General features: G+C 40.9%; 1 protein-coding gene across 1 annotated transcript; it reads right to left on the bottom strand.

The window, feature by feature from the left end:
- Positions 1–956: 956 nt before the first annotated feature.
- LOC110893184 (uncharacterized protein PFB0145c-like) lies at positions 957–4,466 on the bottom strand. The gene is made up of 5 exons (XM_022140304.1): positions 3,568–4,466; positions 3,278–3,516; positions 3,057–3,118; positions 1,818–2,065; positions 957–1,053 (listed from the first exon to the last, which is right to left on the bottom strand). The coding sequence occupies exons 1-5, from the start codon at positions 4,464–4,466 to the stop codon at positions 957–959; spliced, it is 1,545 nt and encodes a 514-aa protein (XP_021995996.1).
- Between the last annotated feature and the right edge of the window lie 14,693 nt (positions 4,467–19,159).

The following is a 19,159-nucleotide window of genomic DNA, read 5'->3' as shown; positions in this document are numbered from 1 at the left end:
CCCCTCGGTCGTCTCTCTTGCATTTAAACACCCACTTGGTGTTGATCTTCCTATGACCATCAGGCAAGTCTACCAATTTCCACACTCCCAACTTCTCGAATTGACTCAGCTCCTCTTGCATAGAATTGATCCAAGAATCTTCAGTTAGCGCCTTTTTGTATGTCCGTGGCTTAATCTGCGAAATAAAACAACTAAGTGAAAATTTTGTTTGTAAAGGAGCAACTGTAGAATAAAAACGAGTAAGCCCTTGGTCAATTTGTCGTCTAGTGCGGACGCCTGATTGTAATTCTCCAATAATCAGTTCTTTTGGATGGTACGAAAGAGTACTTGGCATAACCTCGTCTGGAACATCTACCTCGCCTTCCAAATTTGTGACATTCTGATTTGCATCTTGTTCACTGACTGGATTTGTTTGATTTGAAATCTGGACCTGCTCCCCCTCAGAATCTGAATCACCATGATCGAATATTGGTCTATCATCAGAATCTAGATTATCGTTGACTGCTGTCTGATTATCAAGAGTATGTTCACGTTCTGAAGAAAATGGACGTTGCTGAATATCATCATATTCTCCAGCATTGCTTGGACCTGCTTCATCGTCATTAGAAGTTTTCCATTGACGCCTAGAAGACTCAGCTGGGAACCTTTCTTGTGATGATTCATATTCTCTTAGAATATCCAACTCGTCATAGAACTCTGGTTCTTCTTCCATATTAAAGGAATCCCACAAAGTATCATAATTGAAACACCATGAGTCGCCGGGATTCTGAGGTGGCATAGTATAACCTTGACACTCAACATTATGTGCTTCAATGATCCGCTTTAGGCTTGGAACAAAGACTCGTTTCAGTGGACTTGAGTAACCCACAAATATTCCTTCGATGCTCTTTGGACCAAATTTTCCAAAAGGTTCCAGAACTGTGCAGGGAGACCCAAACGGTTCTAGATACTTCAGGTTAGGTTTGTGGTTTTTGATTAACTCGAAACACGTCTTGTTGAACTTCTTTACTGTAAGAACCCGGTTGAGTGTATAACAAGCTGCTGACACTGCTTCTGCCCAAAAATTGACATGTAATTTCAAATCAGCAAGCATTGTCCTGGCTGTTTCAATTAGCGTCCTGTTCTTTCTTTTCGCTATTCCATTTTGCTGCGGAGTGTAAGGCACGCTAAATTCATGTAGTATACCTCTTTCTTTACAATATACTTCCATTTTGCTGCTCTTAAACTCTGTACCGTTATCACTACTTATTCTTCTGATACGAGTTTGGTACAAATTTTCATGTTTTCTGAACATTGTTATTAAACTCCCAGATGTTTGATCTTTCGACTGCAAGAATGTTACCCACGAAAACCTCGAGTAGTCGTCTGTTACTACTAGGCAGTAAAGATCACCAGTTATGCTTTTGACGTTCACTGGACCAAAAAGATCCATGTGAAGTCTCTCTAACGGTCTCGAGATAGAGTTTTCTTTCTTCCCAGGGTGAGATTTCTTTCGCTGCTTTCCTTTGATACAACTAATGCACTCCCCCTCAAGATGAAAACCTTTCAAATGAACACCAGTTACTAAGTCATTGTGCACCAGGTGGTTCATTTTTCGAAGATGAATGTGGCCCATCTTTCGATGCCACAATTGCCATTCTTTTTCTGTTGCTCTTGACATAAAACAATGAGCCTGACCCGTGGTAGTAGTTGCTACACTCATGTCCAACACGTACAGATAATCAACTCTTGGTGCTCTCATGATAATCCACTCTTCGGGGACAACAAATCCTGGTTTCAAAATCAAACATTCTTTGTCTGTGAAGTGAGTTGTATACATGCGATCACAGATCTGAGAAAAACTCAGAAGATTGTTTTCCAGCTCGGCGATGTAGTTCACTCTTTCAAACGTGACAATACCATTAGATAGAGTTCCCTCACCAACTATACGACCACCTTGATTGCCTGCAAATCCCACATATCCTCCATTAAACCCTCTAACATCGTACAATAGGGTTTTCTTCCCTGTCATGTGCCGAGAAGCTCCACTATCCATTACCCAACGCGAGATGGATCTTGGAAGCTCCTGCACATTTCAAAAACATTTAGTGAGATTTTGAAGTAACCCAAGCCTCTTTCGACTCAGGTAGCTTAATGTGTGTGGCCTTTGTGTACAATGGTGGAAAATTTTTGTCATTCATCTTTAAACTTTCTTCAGATCCAATCTCAACCTCTTTGTATAAAAAGAAATCATTTTTCGGAGGTTGACCATATGACTGGTCTTTCTTTGGTACATACTTCTTCTTAGAAGCAGTAGACTTTTGTTTTTCAAGTTTCTCATAGTAATCCAAAGGAACATTCATCTTTACCGGAGTGGTAGAAGATGATTGTTTTGCAGATTCTGAGACCTTTGGTTCTGGAGAACTTGCTTTCTTTACAACAGATTTTGGTTTCCAAGTTTGTTGAGATGATGCAACCCGCTTGTAAAATTTGTCAATTTTAGTTACCACATTCTTTACGGGTTCGGTTTTCTTAACTGATTCTTTTACAGATTCAGTTTTAACTTTTTCATTTTCCTTTTCCAGAAACTTTTTCTCAACAAACATTGGAGCTTTGCCTTTTGTATCAACTTTCTTTTTCGGACTCTCAATAGTTTCAAACTTAGGCTTTAAGTTGGTGCACTTCCATGCAATGTGTCCAACTTTGTTGCACGTGAAGCATGTACGGGTGTCAACTACGCAACTTGTGCCTTTGGTCTGAGGCTGTAAGGCCTTCTTCTCAAAAAATTCTTCATTGGTTTTCGAAAAAATTTCACATTCTTGCTCGGAATGTGAACTCGAGCTTTTCACAAACACCTTTTTCTCAACGAACTTCTTGTTTTGAAAGTTCCTTCTTTGAGTATTCTTACCACCCTGATAACCACCCGACCATTTGTTTTGATTGTTGTTAGAGAAACGTGGTGGTAAAATAGGATTTTTGTAGTAAGATTTGTCTTTTTCAAAATTTAGTTGTCTCTTGGAACATTTCAAACCTTCAATTTCAGATACATCAATTTCAACCAACTTGAACACACTTACCAATTTGTCAACATTCACATTTTCCAAAGGAAATTCAAGATCCGAATACAACTTATCCGATCCTGACATTTTGTAGATTACAAGAGTAGGTTCTTCACTTAAGTTGTTTTTGGATTTTGATTTCGGAATATATTTATCCAAAAAACATTCTTCATCCTCAGTTGTATCAGTGACAGATTTTAAGACATTTTCAACAACATTTTTAACAACTTCAGACTGACCACTGTCTTTATCGGACGATGAAGTGAATGTGACATCGATTGTTTCTGGAAGTTTAACCTCATGTGTTTCATCTTCGTTAACTAACCCAGATTTTTTCTTTGAAAAATTATTCAATACTGGCGGTGGAACCTGATGATACCCAACCCTAGTTCCATCTGAGTATACATCTTCACCAACTTTGTTCTTCCCAATAGGTTTGGGGACAATATGTTGGAGAACAAAACTTGCGGAGTTGTAACTGTTGAGTTTCAGATTGATGCGTTCATTTTCAATCTTAGCTTCCTAAAACTGAAGCTTCAGATTAGCAATCTCATCCAACTGTTGATTGATTTGTTTTTCTTTCGACTGAAGTACTCCTGACAGTTGTTGATTTTCTTTGCTCGTTTTACTGTTTCTTTCATCAGAATCTTTTATTGTTTTCTTTAGCTTCTCATGATTTTCAAAAAGTTGACGATTTTCATGAATTAACTTTTCATTTTCCTTCCTAAGTTTTTCTACTTCAATTTTATCTTTTTCAAGTTTATCAGTTAATTCTTTGATTCTCTCATTTGAAGCTTCTAACAATTTGTCACGACTCAAGATTTGATTTTCAACTTGTCTGACTCTTTCTGTCAGTTCTTCAGTCCTTTTACCGCTGAGGTAAGCATGTGTACTACAAACCTTGCAATTTTTCATGCAATTTTTGTAGTCACTATCTCTTTTGGCCTTTTCAGTCTTACCTGATCCATTTATTAAATCATTTGAACTGACCTTGCTCTGTGACTCAGAACTAGACTTAGAGTCTACCTCTAACTCTTTTGCTGCAAGAACTTTATCAGCCATGTTCTTTAGGTTATCTGCTGTGAATTCTTTAGTCGTGTCGATTATCCCATCATTGACCTTTTTCAACTGCAAATCTTTCTCCTTTTCTTTTTCTTCATCTTTTGTTCCCCACCACAGTCTCTGTCTTTCTTCTTCCTCTTCTGCTAATTGCTCAATGAGTGTTTCAACAGTGACTGATGAAGGTTCAACAACGATGTTTCCTTTTGGATCCAAGTAACATTCCCGATTCGCATCCCATCTTTTTGCGCTCTTTGCCTCTTTCCATGTTCGATAGATTTTATCTTTCATGTTTTGGGCTATCATCTTCCTGTAGGAATATTTCTCTTCTTCTGTTCGAGTATCTTTGAAAGGAACAATTTTTGTCATGAAGGCATATCCCAGTGCATCTTCTTCTGGTAATAGATCGCTCCAATCAAATCCCTCATCATCATGAAAAACAGCTAACGCTCTTGACTTTTATTTGGGAGCATCTTCTAACTGCTTCATTCTAGGAGACTCTGCTTTGTTTTGATGACAGATGGCTCTTTTGTAATAATCCTCACGAAATGGATTAGCCGTCTCATCAGCAGCTGCATTTTGACATTCTCGTTTAAAGTGACCCTTTTGATTGCACTTAAAACATGTGACCTTTGATTTATCAAAACCAAGCTTTGTTGAAGGTCCACCAATTGAATGTCTGCTGGTTATCTCCATGAATCTTTGAGCCCTTCTGACTGCACTAGCCATGCACCATCTAATATCAATTAACTCCATCTCTTCTGGGTCAATTTGATCATAGTCTTCCTTGGTGAGGTTAGTGTTTCCAATCTTTCCAGCAACAAGACTCTCATATGATTCCAAGACGGATGCTAAAAACACCATTTGCTGCTTGGCTAATTCTTCACTGAAATTTTGTGCATTTTTTAGGTCTACAACAATGTTGCACTGGAACAAGTTTTTCGGAACTGATTGTTGTTGTTTTGGAGCTGTTGAAGATGATCCTCCATAATAACCACTGCTTGGACTTTCTTGATTTGGCATGTTTGAGTTTTCTGCTGAGAATGCTGTTTTCGGTGACACAGTTTTTGGAATCATACTTCCTCGATAATATAAGTCAACATTTTGTTGATACGAGGAATTGTTGACTTTGTTCGTTTTCCTGATCTCCAATTCATGACTCTCCAATCTTTCAATTAGCAAATCAACTGTCAGATCAGTCAACTTCACTGTGTTCTTCAGCATTAAAGCAAAATACTGCCAATCTTTATCATCAGGCAGTGAGTCAAACAGTTTATCAACTAACTCTTCCTGTGTAAACACAATTCCATGTCTTGCAAGTTCCATTTTCAAGTGACCAAATCTTTCAATCATCTTTGACACGGATTCATTTTTCATACAGCCAAACAGATCAAATTCTTTCTTTAACAACTTCTGTTTGTTCTTAACAATTTCAGCTCCACCCACACACTTTTTCTCTAATTTTGCCCATAAATCTTTGGCATTACTGTAGTAGATTAGAGATATGATACCGTCCCTTACTGATTGATGAAGTAATGCGATACATTTTTGCTCAGCGATGAAACTTTCTTGTTCATTTTCGACTAAGTTCTCATAATCACTTCTTCCAAGATTAAACTCGTTCTTCAAGCATTTCCAACTCGGGTAGGCAAATGCCTTTAGCCAATCCTCAAACCTCAGTGCCCATCTGTTATACTCCTCGATAGCCATAAGTTTGGGAGGTTTGTTGTAGGTGCCATAGGCATTATCAACACTCAAGGAATCAGCAATGGTTTTCCTATGGTTTAGGTTTGGTGCTGAAGTGTTTGTGTTGTCTGATGTAGTGTTTTCTCCTGTGCTGCTCGTGTAAGCAAAAACATCACTAAACGGATTCAAAAAATCATCACCCATCCTGTACTTTTGTGTGAACTGAAGCAAATCAAATCCTGCGAACTAATTGATCCTCAAACAACCTGTCTTGAAGCGAAATGAGTCAAACGAAATGACCTAGATGTTCAATTCATGCGAAATGATTTGGTAGAAACTCAATCTGTACGAAATGGTACTCTCTTAAGCGAAATGATCCAACACTGTCTATTTCGTACAAAATGGATAAGTGTTTCAAGCGAAATGGAACTTTCAAGAGAAATGGGCCCTCTGGTGCGAAATGAGCAGTTTGGTGCGAAATGGACTACTACTAAGCTATTTCGTACAAAATGGATAGCAAATTCAAATGAAAAGAAAAGCCATTTCGTGCGAAATGGTGCTGACGTCACTTGATCGGTATGTTTTTGTCCAAATTGCTCAGATTTTAGGTCGATTTTAGGCCTGATTCTTTCAAGGGTTTGTTAAAATTGTATTTCGCGTATAATGTGTGAAAATCAAGCCATTTTAACCGTGAAATCTAGTTAATTTTGAAAAAGAATGAGTAGAAGTCAGAAATTTCAATGAAAAGAAGCTGAATCGGTTTGAACTCTTCCTCCTGAGCTCTGATACCACTTTTTGGATCGTTGTACGACCTATACGAGTTGATCAGAAGAGTTTTAATTCATATCAAAGGTGGAATCAATGATACGAACTTTATTACAGCTTGATTCTCGTTTATAATCACTTGTTTATTGATTTCAAAGCAATACAGATCAGTTGACAGTTCGGCAGCACCTCGGCTTTGAAATCCGGATCGTTACAAATGAGAAACCATGCTCAGGTATTTATAGACTAGCCATTCCGCACGAAACGGGTTCACACGGAATGGTCATTTTGTACAAAATAGACTATTCTCCATTTCGTGCGAAATGGCCTCGAAACATACAAAACCTAATTTTCCGACATCTGAGCACTGGTTTATCCTATCTAGATACAAGACTCGATAACAGACAAAGTTAACAGACATTTATGCACCAACAATGTCTCTCTTCATCTTCGGCCACCAGTAAAACTCCTTAATGTCCTGATACATCTTGGTAGAACTTGGGTGAATGGAATACTTGGATTTATGAGCTTCGTTCATAACCAATTCACGGAGGTTACCTTTAAGCGGAACCCAAAATCGGTTCATGAAGTACATTACTTCATCCGCTTTCAATATCTGTTTACATTCTAAGCCCTTCAAATCTTCACCTCTTAAATCATCATCCTTCAAAGGTTCCCGCTGTGCATCACGAATTCGATCGGTCAAACTCGTATGTTTGTTCAAACCCAAAGCACGCACACGTAGAGGCTTTTCCCGCTCCTTCCTACTGAGCGCATCTGCAACAACGTTTGCTTTCCCTGGGTGATAACGGATATCATATTCATAATTGTTGAGTAACTCTACCCAACGTCGTTGTCGCAATTGATCTCCTTCTAATCGAGGATGTGCTGGAGGCTCTTATGGTCTGTGTAAATCGTACACTTCGTGCCATACAAGTAGTGTCTCCAGATCTTTAAAGCAAACACAACAGCTCCAAGCTCCAAATCATGTGTTGTGTAATTCTTCTTGTGCACTTTCAATTGTCTGGACGCATAGGCTATCACTTTGTCTCTTTCCATTAAAACGCATCCAAGACCCAAACGTGAAGCATCACAGTAAACAATGAAATCATCACTTCCCTCAGGAAGGGAAAGAATAGGTGCACTGCAGAGCTTTTCCTTCAATGACTGAAAAGCTTTTTCCTGCTTCTGCGTCCAGTCAAACTTCCTCTCCTTCTGGGTTAATAGCGTCAATGGCTGCGCTATTCTGGAGAAGTTCTCAATGAACCTCCGATAATACCCAGCAAACCCTAAGAATTGCCGCACTTCCGATGGGGTCTTCGGTGCTTCCCAATTCTTAATAGCTTCAATCTTAGATGGATCAACATGTTTACCTTTCTCATTTATGACATGTCCGAGAAAATGAACTTCTCGAATCCAAAACTCACATTTAGAGAACTTGGCATATAGCTTCTCTTTCTTCAGCAACTCCGAAATTAACCTCAAATGATGCTCATGATCTTCGTTGGTTCGTGAATAAATAAGTATATCGTCGATGAATACTATCACGAATTTGTCCAAGTAGGGTTTGCATACCCTTTCATGAGATCCATGAACACAGCTGGCGCATTAGTTAGACCAAAGGGCATGACTAGGAACTCATAATGGCCGTATCGTGTTCGAAAGGCTGTCTTTGGAATGTCGTCGTCAGCAACCTTCAACTGATGATATCTTGAACGCAGATCTATCTTCGAGTAGTAGTTGGATCCCTGAAGCTGGTCAAATAGATCATCAATCCTCGGCAAAGGATAACGATTTTTTATAGTTAACTTGTTCAGCTCCTTGTAATCTATACACATCCTGAAGGATCCATCCTTCTTCTTCACGAACAGAACAGGCGCACCCCATGGCGAATAACTCGGTCGAATGAAACCTTTGTCTAGTAGCTCTTGAAGCTGGTTCGACATTTCTTTCATTTCAGACGGTGCCAATCTATAGGGAGATTTTGCAATTGGTGTAACACCAGGTACCAGATCGATTTGGAACTCGATCTGGCCCGTAGGGGGAGATCCAGGTAAGTCTTCAGGAAAAACTTCTAGATAATCACGAATAATAGGAATCTCCTCGAACTTCCTACATTCGGCCTTTGTATCCATCACGTTAACTAAGAACGCAGGATAACCTTTTCGCAACAACTTGAGCATCTTCATAACACTGACAACACACGACTCGAACGATCTCCATGGATAACTATCGCTTCGCCACCGCTAGGATGATGTATCCGCACTTGCTTCTCTGAGCAAACAATCTCCGCTTTGTTCTTGGACAACCAATCCATCCCCACAACTACATCGAAACTTCCCAACTCCACTAGTAGTAAATCAATACTAAATTTATGATCGCCTAACTGAATGCTACAGTCGCGAACGACTTCGCTAGTCTCTATCAGTTTACCATTCGCTAATTCTATCGAGTACTTCTTATTTAGCTTACTTTTAGGTGAACATAGGAATGGTTCAAAGTTTTTCGGGACAAAACTCAAGTCAGCTCTAGTATCAAAAAGTACAAACTGTGACAACTGTGTTCTTTAATCGTTGTACAATGTAAAACAATGTTGGTTATCAATAAAACAATGTGCTTTGGTCTTATTATATGTGTTTTTGTGTTATTATGTGTGTATTTGTGTTTGGTGATGTCACACCCCCAAAATCCACACGCGGAGTATCACCGCCCGGAGGCGTGACTGACCAGGATCAAGCCACCAATCATATTCAACATAACAAGTAATAAATAGAATTCAACCACACAATATGAAAGGTGTGTTTCAAATCACAAATGTAGTTAAGTGTTTAGCGGAAGCATAAATATGAAAACCCAACATAAGTATAAGTTTGAAATGTCATAAATGTTTAACATGGCATCCACGATCCACGTCCCACAACGACTGCGCCTCCCTCTGCAAGCTCCATGACTACCTATCGACCTGCAAGGCATGTAACAACGAGTCAACAACAAAGTTGAGCGAGTTCACAGTTGGTTGTTTAGTTATAGCATTCATTTCGTAAATCAAATGTTTGCTTTGTACACTATGCATCGTATTAGTTCGAATCGCGGTATCCCAGACATGTTTGCGAAGATTAGTGGGGGTTTACCATGTGTTCTAGACTAGTTGTATCTGTATTCGTATCGCGGCCTCCCAGACATGTTTGCAAAGATTAGTATTCGTATCGCGGCCTCCCAGACATGTTTGCGAAGATTAGTGGGGGGGGGGCTACCCATGTGTTACTAGTCTAGTTGTATCTATAGGTGTCCTTCCCCGAACGAGGACAGTGGTACGTATTCCAGTAGCGATGAAAGTACGAGTAATCATTCAATCCCATTCCCAACCCACCGGGAATCCCATGCCTTGGTAAGAGTGTGAACTCACCTTGGTTTGCTCGGTATGCTAAACTATGTGCTCACAAGTAATCAATCAAGTCCTATAGTGTGTACGTATACTCAATCAGTTCAAGATCGTAAAGTTTCACATGCAATCAATATCACAGAGTGTGTTTGGCAGTTAACATCATGTAACACATAAGCAGTTAATCAATTCATGCAATTCAAGCTTTACATTATAGGCTTCCTCAGCTTATTTTAACTTAGTTATTCATTATTAGTTTTGGTAAATTTAACTGTGTTAACAGCGTTAATCAGGATTAATAGAACTAACATGCGTAGATGAGTTAACACACTTAACATAGTCACTGTGTCATAACAGAGTTAGATCAAAATTAACAAAGTTATCATACATAACATAGTTAACATAACCCAGTTAACATACATAACTTATTCGACATATTAACACAGTTAATACTTAACAGGGTTAACCACTTAACAGAGTTAGTTAGCTAACAAGGTTAACAACCCATAGGAGTTACTTACTTCACATGGTTACATTATTTAACACAGTTAATAAGGTTAACAGAGTTAATACACTTAACACAGTTAATAAACTGACTGGGTTTACATTCTTAACATGCATAACATAGTTAACATACTAACAGAGTTATCAAACTAACAGAGTTAATCAACATACAGAACTGCTGTTACTTATAAATTTCACGAGGAACCTTAAGGTTCCTCATCATATGGCACGATGAAGGTTCACGGGGAACTTTAACCTTCTTCATGAGGAACCTTAACCTTCCTCATGAGGAACCTTAACCTTCCTCACGAGGAACTTTAACCTTCCTCACGAGGAACTTTAACCTTCCTCATGGGGAACTTTAACCTTCCTCACAGGGAACTTTAACCTTCCTCATGAGGAACTTTAACCTTCTTCAAGATACTATAAACTAGCAGGTACATAATCACATACTGAAATCTCTAATCGTCATCACTAGCCGTTTCATCATACTTATCAATCACAAGGAACATTCATGGCTATCTATCATCATTCCTAATACATCACAGCCATTAACCTCTAGCATGAATCCCTAAATCATAAAGTAATTATATACGATCTAGATTTTGTCATATATGCATCCGATGATTCGACCCATTCAATATAAATACAGCAGATAACATACAATGTTAATCATCAACCACAACTATTAATATTTAACGTTGAATACAACAGAAACAGTCACAATCATCAGACCTAGTTTAAAACCTCAAACCCTAGTTGATGACATACGAGAGCACAGATTCTAATATCCCACAAAATAACCAAGTAGTGCAACAACGAATCTAATCGAATGATTGTATACTAACCGGGTACATGGTGAGATTAACGTGGGCTTCGCGAGAGATGATAGTTGCCGTCGGGTGGAAGAGGGAGAGAAGATGAGAGCTAGGGTTTGGCGATTCACGCAACTGATAACAATCGGTTCTTAACATAAAGTGAGGGGTTGGGCCAAACTTCCCTAGGCCGAGGCCCGTTTCCCCACGAAGGTTTCAATCTTCGTCGGCATGGTGGTGTGACGAAGGTTGGTGTGGCGAAGGTTCAGTGTTCGTCGAGTATGTGGATGGGAAGGTTGTATGAGGGTGACGAAGGTTTAGCTTGTCTTCAGTTTCGAGGAAGGTTAACCTTCCTCGAGTGGTTGTTGTGGCAAAGCTTTCAAGCTTCGTGTGTGGGTGGTGAAGGTTGATAATTGCTATCACATATTCAAATTTTATTTATTAATTTACACACAACACATAGTTCACAATTCGATATTATTCGATATTTAAAATAATCACATCCACATATACCAGACATGAGCAAGTTATAGTGCAAGGAATTAGAAAAACAAATCACGAAACGAGTAGTGTGTCAAGTAAAAATCTTGGAAACTCGGGTTGTCACATTATCCCCAACTTGAAAGAAATTTCGTCCCGAAATTTAGCACGCGGTTACTGAGGAAGCTAGTTGTGTTGTGTTGTTTCCTGGTTTTCCTGGGGTATCACATCATCCCCCTATTGATTTGGAATTTCGTCCCGAAATTCTGTAGTAGCTTCAGCCTCAGTAGTAGTTGCATTGTTCTCGAACAATTGGGGATACTTCAGTTTCGTTTGATCTTCTCGTTCCCAGGTGAACTCTGGGCCATGACGGGAGTTCCAACGAACTCGAACAAGAGGTATTCTGGTGTGCTTGAGAACTTTCACATCATGGTCAGTAATCTCTACTGGTTCCTCGATGAATCGCAACTGATCGTCGATAGTGAGCTCCTTCAAAGGAACTATAAGTGTCTCATCTGACAGACACTTCTTCAGATTTGACACGTGAAATACGTTGTGAACCCCACTGAGTTTTGCTGGGAGGTTCAGTTTGTTGGCCACCTTGCCTATTTTCTCAATGATTTCGAACGTCTGACATATCGTGGATTGAGCTTGCCTCGTTTGCCAAAACGAACTACACCTTTCCAAGGTGAGACTTTGAGTAGCACTCGATCCCCAACTTGGAACTCGAGTGGTTTCCTGCGCTTATCAGCGTAGCTTTTCTGACGGTCACGAGCTGCCGCCATTCGTTGTCGTATCTGCACAATTCTTTCCGTTGCGTCCACCACCAGTTCTGGACCCGTGATCTGACTATCACCCACCTCTGCCCAACAAAGAGGTGATCGGCATTTTCGCCCGTATAATGCCTCAAATGGAGCGGCTTGAATGCTGGTGTGGTAACTGTTGTTATACGAAAACTCCACTAACGGGAGATGTTTTTCCCAGCCGTTGCTAAAATCACACATGCCCGAAGCATGTCTTCAAGAGTTTGAATAGTGCGTTCAGACTGCCCATCCGTCTGAGGGTGATAAGCTGTGCTCATGTCTAATCGAGAGCCAAAAGATTTGTGCATTGCTTGCCACAGTTCCGAAGTAAAACGTGCATCACGATCGGAAGCAATGGAGGTTGGCACCCCGTGCCTCGAAACCACTTCCTTTAAGTAAATGTCTGCTAAGGTAGAGAACTTGTCTGTTTCCTTGATAGCCAAGAAGTGTTCAGACTTAGTGAGTCGATCCACGATCACCCAAATAGTATCATTCCCACGTTGAGATCTAGGCAGGCCAGTAACAAAATCCATGGAAATTTCCTCCCATTTCCATTGTGGTATCTTTGGTTGCTGGAGTAGGCCTGATGGTTTTTGATATTCCGTCTTGACTCTCGCACAGGTCAAACACTTGCTAACGTAAGTTGCTATGTGGGCTTTCATGCTAGGCCACCAATACATAGTTCTCAGGTCGTGGTACATCTTATCCGAACCTGGATGTACTGAGTAGCGAGACTTATGTGCTTCATCCAGCACTAGCTCTCGTAAATTGCCATAGAGTGGGACCCAGATGTGTCCTGTTTTATAGTAAGCGCCATCTTCCTTTTGTTCTAACCGTTGCCTTGAGCCGCGTAAGGCTTTAGCCCTGATGTTTTCTGGTTTCAATGCTTCTACCTGAGCATCTTGTATCTGAGAAGGGAGACTAGACTGAATGGTGAGTTGTAACGCTCGCACGCGTTTCGGTGCGATATCCTTTCGACTGAGGGCGTCAGCCACAACATTAGCCTTGCCTGGATGGTACTTGATTGCGCATTCGTAATCATTTAAAAGCTCGACCCATCGACGTTGACGCATGTTTAATTCGTTCTGTTTGAAGATATGCTCGAGACTCCTGTGATCGGTGTAGATTGTGCACCTGGTACCGTACAGGTAATGTCTCCATATCTTAAGCGCGAAAACAACAGCTCCCAGCTCTAAATCATGCGTAGTGTAGTTTCTTTCATGAACTTTAAGTTGGCGTGAGGCGTACGCAATGACTTTATCCCGTTGCATCAAAACACAACCCAGACCCTGAATTGATGCGTCGCAATAAACTACAAAATCGTCCGTGCCTTCAGGCAATGAGAGAATTTTTAGGTGCGCTACAAAGTCTATTCTTCAAATGTTGGAACGCTGATTCTTGGGCATCACCCCAACGATAGGTGACTCCTTTCTGAGTCAGTAGAGTAAGTAGCTGTGCAATCTTCGAGAAGTCTTTGATGAACCTTCTGTAGTAACCTGCCAAACCCAAGAATTGGCGTATTTTCGTTGGTGTGCGAGGTGCAGGCCGGTTCTTAATCGAGTCTACCTTGGATGGGTCAACGTGAATCCCATCCTTTTTTACCACGTGACCTAGAAAGTGGACTTCACGAAGCCAGAAGTCACATTTCGAAAACTTGGCGTACAACTATTCTGTTCGAAGGAGTTCCAAAATGAGTCGTAAATGCTGCTCGTGCTCCTCCTGACTCTTAGAATAGATCAGGATGTCGTCGATGAATACAATAACAAATTTATCTAAGTAGGGCTTGCACACCCTGTTCATAAGATCCATGAAGACAGCAGGCGCGTTTGTTAAGCCGAACGGCATGACCAGAAACTCGTAGTGGCCGTAGCGTGTTCTAAAGGCTGTTTTGGAGACGTCCTCATCCCGGACTCTCAGTTGATGGTAGCCTGACCTCAAATCAATCTTCGAGTAGGAGCTCGACCCTTGCAGTTGATCGAACAAATCATCAACGCGTGGAAGAGGATAGTGATTCTTCACGGTCACCTTGTTTAGTTCGCGGTAATCTATGCACATACGGAAGGTACCGTCTTTCTTCTTCACAAACAACACTGGGGCTCCCCAAGGCGAAGAGCTAGGACGAATGAAACCCTTATCCAAGAGCTCTTGCAGTTGCGTAGATAGTTCTTCCAATTCCGATGGAGCTAAGCGATACGGTTGCTCCAAGGGCTAGCTGGATTTGGAATTCGACCAGGCGATGAGGCGGTTGCCCAGGTAAATCTTCAGGAAACACTTGAGGAAAATCATGTACTACTGGAATATCCTCTATTCTCTTCTCTTTCGTTGATGCGTCAGTAACAAGCGCTAAAATAGAGGTGTGGCCCTTTCGCAAACACTTCTTGGCCTTAAGTAATGAGATGATGCCCACCACGGCACCACTCTTGTCTCCTTAAAATTTCGAGAGGTTCTTTACCAGAACGGGGGATACGAACAATCTTTTCCTTGCATGTGATCTCTGCTTGCCGTTGGGATAACCAATCCATCCTGATGACGATGTCAAAACTACCCAGACCTATAGGAATGAGATCGATAGAGAAAGTCTGACCAGCGAGGACAAGATTACAACCCTGAACTATGCGTGTGGCCTCTAGACTTCTACCATTTGCTAACTCTACGACATGCTTGGTGTTCAAAAGTGTTGGTGTGCGCTTGAGCATTTGGCTAACTTTTAGAGACACGTAACTGGTATCGGCACCCGAATCAAATAAAACACTAACATAAAAGTCATCGAGAAGGAACTTACCCATTACCACGTTAGGATCATTCCTTGCTTCACCCTGACCCAGCACGAACGCACGACCCCTAGCACCGTTGTTATCATTGTTTCCCCCATTGTTGTTTCCATTCCCTTGGTTGTTGTTTTGATTCTGATTCTGATTTAACTGTGGGCAGTGTCTCTTAAAGTGACCTTCAGCACCACACTAAAAACATCCTTTGTTGCCCTGTTGTCGTTGCTGATTCTACGGTGCTTGCTGTTGCTGCTGATGATTCTGGTTTGCAGGCCGTGAGCTCCTGCAATCTTTAGCTTCATGACCCATCTTGAGACACCTCTGACAACGTCCACTGTTGCACTGACCACTGTGGTGTCTGTTGCATCTATTGCACTTTGGGTGATTTCCTCGATATCCACCCTGCCCCTGACTACCAAAAGATTGCTGACCAGGACTCTAGTAGTTATCAGTTTTTCGCTACTGTGCCTGGGACTGAACTGTAGTTGAACCCTTGCTGGAATCCCCATCCCATTTTCGCTTGTTGTCACTAGGAATAGCAGAAGTAGTAGTGGTAGTAGCACCGATGCGCTTAGGCAGCCTGTTCTGTTCCACTGCCTGGTCTGTGAGACGATGAGCAAGACGAGTAACATCCTGGATGGTAGCAAGATTAGCAGAGGTTACATGGCTTTGAATCTCTGGTACTAAGCCTTTAAGGTACAACTCCATGTGCTTGATAGGAGGGTCCACCATCGTTGGACACAAGATAGCCAGTTCGTTTGACCTTTTCGTATACGCCTCTATCTCTGACCCTGTCATCTTCAGGTTAAAGAACTCCACTTCCAACTTGTGGATGTCATCACGAGTGCAGTATTCCCGCTTGATCAATTCCTTGAAATTGTTCCATGGGGTGGCATTAGCAGCTGCCAGCCCTAACATTTGAACTTGCGCGTTCTACCAAGTCAACGCAATGCCTTCGAGAGTACCAGTGGCATACTTCACCCTGCGAGCCTCAGGGCATTCACACATTTCGAAGATCGACTCGAGCTTCTCGAACCAGTGGATGAGTCCAACGGCCCCTTCAGTGCCACTGAAAGTACTGGGACGACAGTCCATAAACATCTTGAATGTGCACACAGGTGGCTGAGCGTTCTGACCTGTTGTGTATAAGAACATAACAAGGTTAAACATAAGAGTTGGTCTATGAGGGTAGGATCTAAAGATCCTGGAGTGAGTTGCGACTGCAGGGTATACCTCCTGCTTGGGCGGCTGCAAGTGCCGCAGCAACTTGTCCGTTGATCAAAGTCGTCAGCTGGGCTTGAGTCATGTTGATTCGTCCACTCATTATCTTCATACCAAAGGAAACATGAGTGAGAGAGGTTCGCAAAAGTGCGATGACAGAAGAGAGTAAGCACACATGTGTTTTCAATCAATAGTTGTTACATTTATCTAAGCATACCATGAGCAAAATTCTATGTATCTAACAAGCAGGCAATAAAATATTAACCGTATCACCTAGAAATGTGAGTCTTGCACGTGGAGCGAAGCGTCGTTGTGGATCGTTGAGCACTGTTCTGGTTATAGTCTGGTTTTAACAAAAACTTTTTCCCTTATTAAAACCAAGTTCTCTATAACTAATGGCTCTGATACCAATCTGTCACACCCCCAAAATCCACACGCGGAGTATCACCGCCCGAAGGCGTGACTGACCAGGATCAAGCCACCAATCATATTGAACATAACAAGTAATAAATAGAATTCAACCACACAATATGAAAGGTGTTTCAAATCACAAACGTAGTTAAGTGTTAAGCGGAAGCATAAATATGAAAACCCAACATAAGTATAAGTTTTAAATGTCATAAATGTTTAACATGGCATCCACGATCTATGTCCCACAACGACTGCGCCTCCCTGTGCAAGCTCCATGAGTACTTATCGACCTGCAAGGCATGTAACAACGAGTCAACAACAAAGTTGAGCGAGTTCACAGTTGGTTGTTTAGTAATAGCATTCATTTCGTAAATCAAATGTTTGCTTTGTACACTATGCATCGTATTAGTTCGTATCGCGGTCTCCCAGACATGTTTGAAGATTAGTGGGGGTTTCCCATGTGTTCTAGACTAGTTGTATCTGTATTCGTATCGCGGCCTCCCAGACATGTTTGCGAAGATTAGTATTCGTATCGCGACCTCCCAGACATGTTTGCGAAGATTAGTGGGGGGGGGGGCTTCCCATGTGTTACTAGTCTAGTTGTATCTATAGGTGTCCTTCCCCGAACGAGGACAGTGGTACGTATTCCAGTAGCGATGAAAGTACGAGTAATCATTCAATCCCATTCCCAACCCACCAGGAATCCCATGCCTTGGTAAGAGTGTGAACTCACCTTGGTTTGCTCGGTATGCTAAACTATGTGCTCACAAGTAATCAATCAAGTCCTATAGTGTGTACGTATACTCAATCAGTTCAAGATCGTAAAGTTTCACATGCAATCAATATCACAAAGTGTGTTTGGCAGTTAACATCATGTAACACATATGCAGTTAATCAATTCATGCAATTCAAGCTTTACATTTTAGGCTTCCTCAGCTTATTTTAACTTAGTTATTCATTATTAGTCTTGGTAAACTTAACTGTGTTAACAGTGTTAATTAGGATTAATAGAACTAACATGTGTAGATGAGTTAACACACTTAACATAGTCACTGTTTCATAACAGAGTTAGATCAAAATTAACAAAGTTATCATACATAACATAGTTAACATAACCCAGTTAACATACATAACTTATTCGACATATTAAACAGTTAATACTTAACAGGGTTAACCACTTAACAAAGTTAGTTAGCTAACGAGGTTAACAACCCATAGGAGTTACTTACTTCACATGGTTACATTACTTAACACAGTTAATAAGGTTTACAGAGTTAATACACTTAACACAGTTAATAAACTGACTGGGTTTACATTCTTAACATGCATAACAGAGTAATATACTAACAGAGTTATCAAACTAATAGAGTTAATCAACATACTGAACTGCTGTTACTTATAAATTTCACGAGGAACCTTAAGGTTCCTCGTCATATGGCACGACGAACGTTCACGGGGAACTTTAACCTTCCTCATGGGGAACCTTAACCTTCCTCATGAGGAACCTTAACCTTCCTCCCGAGGAACTTTAACCTTCCTCACGAGGAACTTTAACCTTCCTCACGGGGAACTTTAACCTTCCTCATGAGGAACTTTAACCTTCTTCAAGATACTGTAAACTAGCAGGTACATAATCACATACTAAAATCTCTAATCGTCATCACTAGCCGTTTCATCATACTCATCAATCACAAGGAACATTCATGGCTATCTATCATCATTCCTAATACATCACAGCCATTAACCTCTAGCATGAATCCCTAAATCATAAAGTAATTATATACGATCTAGATTTTGTCATATATGCATCCGATGATTCGACCCATTCAATATAAATATAGCAGATAACATACAATGTCAATCATCAACCACAACTATTAATATTTAACGTTGAATACAACAGAAACAGGCACAATCACCAGACCTAGTTTAAAACGTCAAACCCTAGCTGATGACATACGAGAGCACATATTCTAATATCCCACAAAATAACCAAGTAGTGCAACAACGAATCAAATCGAATGATTGTATACTAACCGGGTACATGGTGAGATTAACGTGGGCTTCGCGAGAGATGATAGTTGCCGTCGGGTTGAAGAGGGAGAGAAGATGAGAGCTAGGGTTTGGCGATTCACGCAACTGATAACAATCGGTTCTTAACATAAAGTGAGGGGTTGGGCCGAACTTCCCTGGGTCGAGGCCCGTTTCCCCACAAAGGTTTCAATCT

Source organism: Helianthus annuus, chromosome 2, assembly GCF_002127325.2.
Source record: "Helianthus annuus cultivar XRQ/B chromosome 2, HanXRQr2.0-SUNRISE, whole genome shotgun sequence".
In the NCBI taxonomy this organism is placed as follows: Eukaryota; Viridiplantae; Streptophyta; class Magnoliopsida; order Asterales; family Asteraceae; genus Helianthus; species Helianthus annuus.
This window is presented reverse-complemented; position numbering and strand designations above follow the sequence as displayed.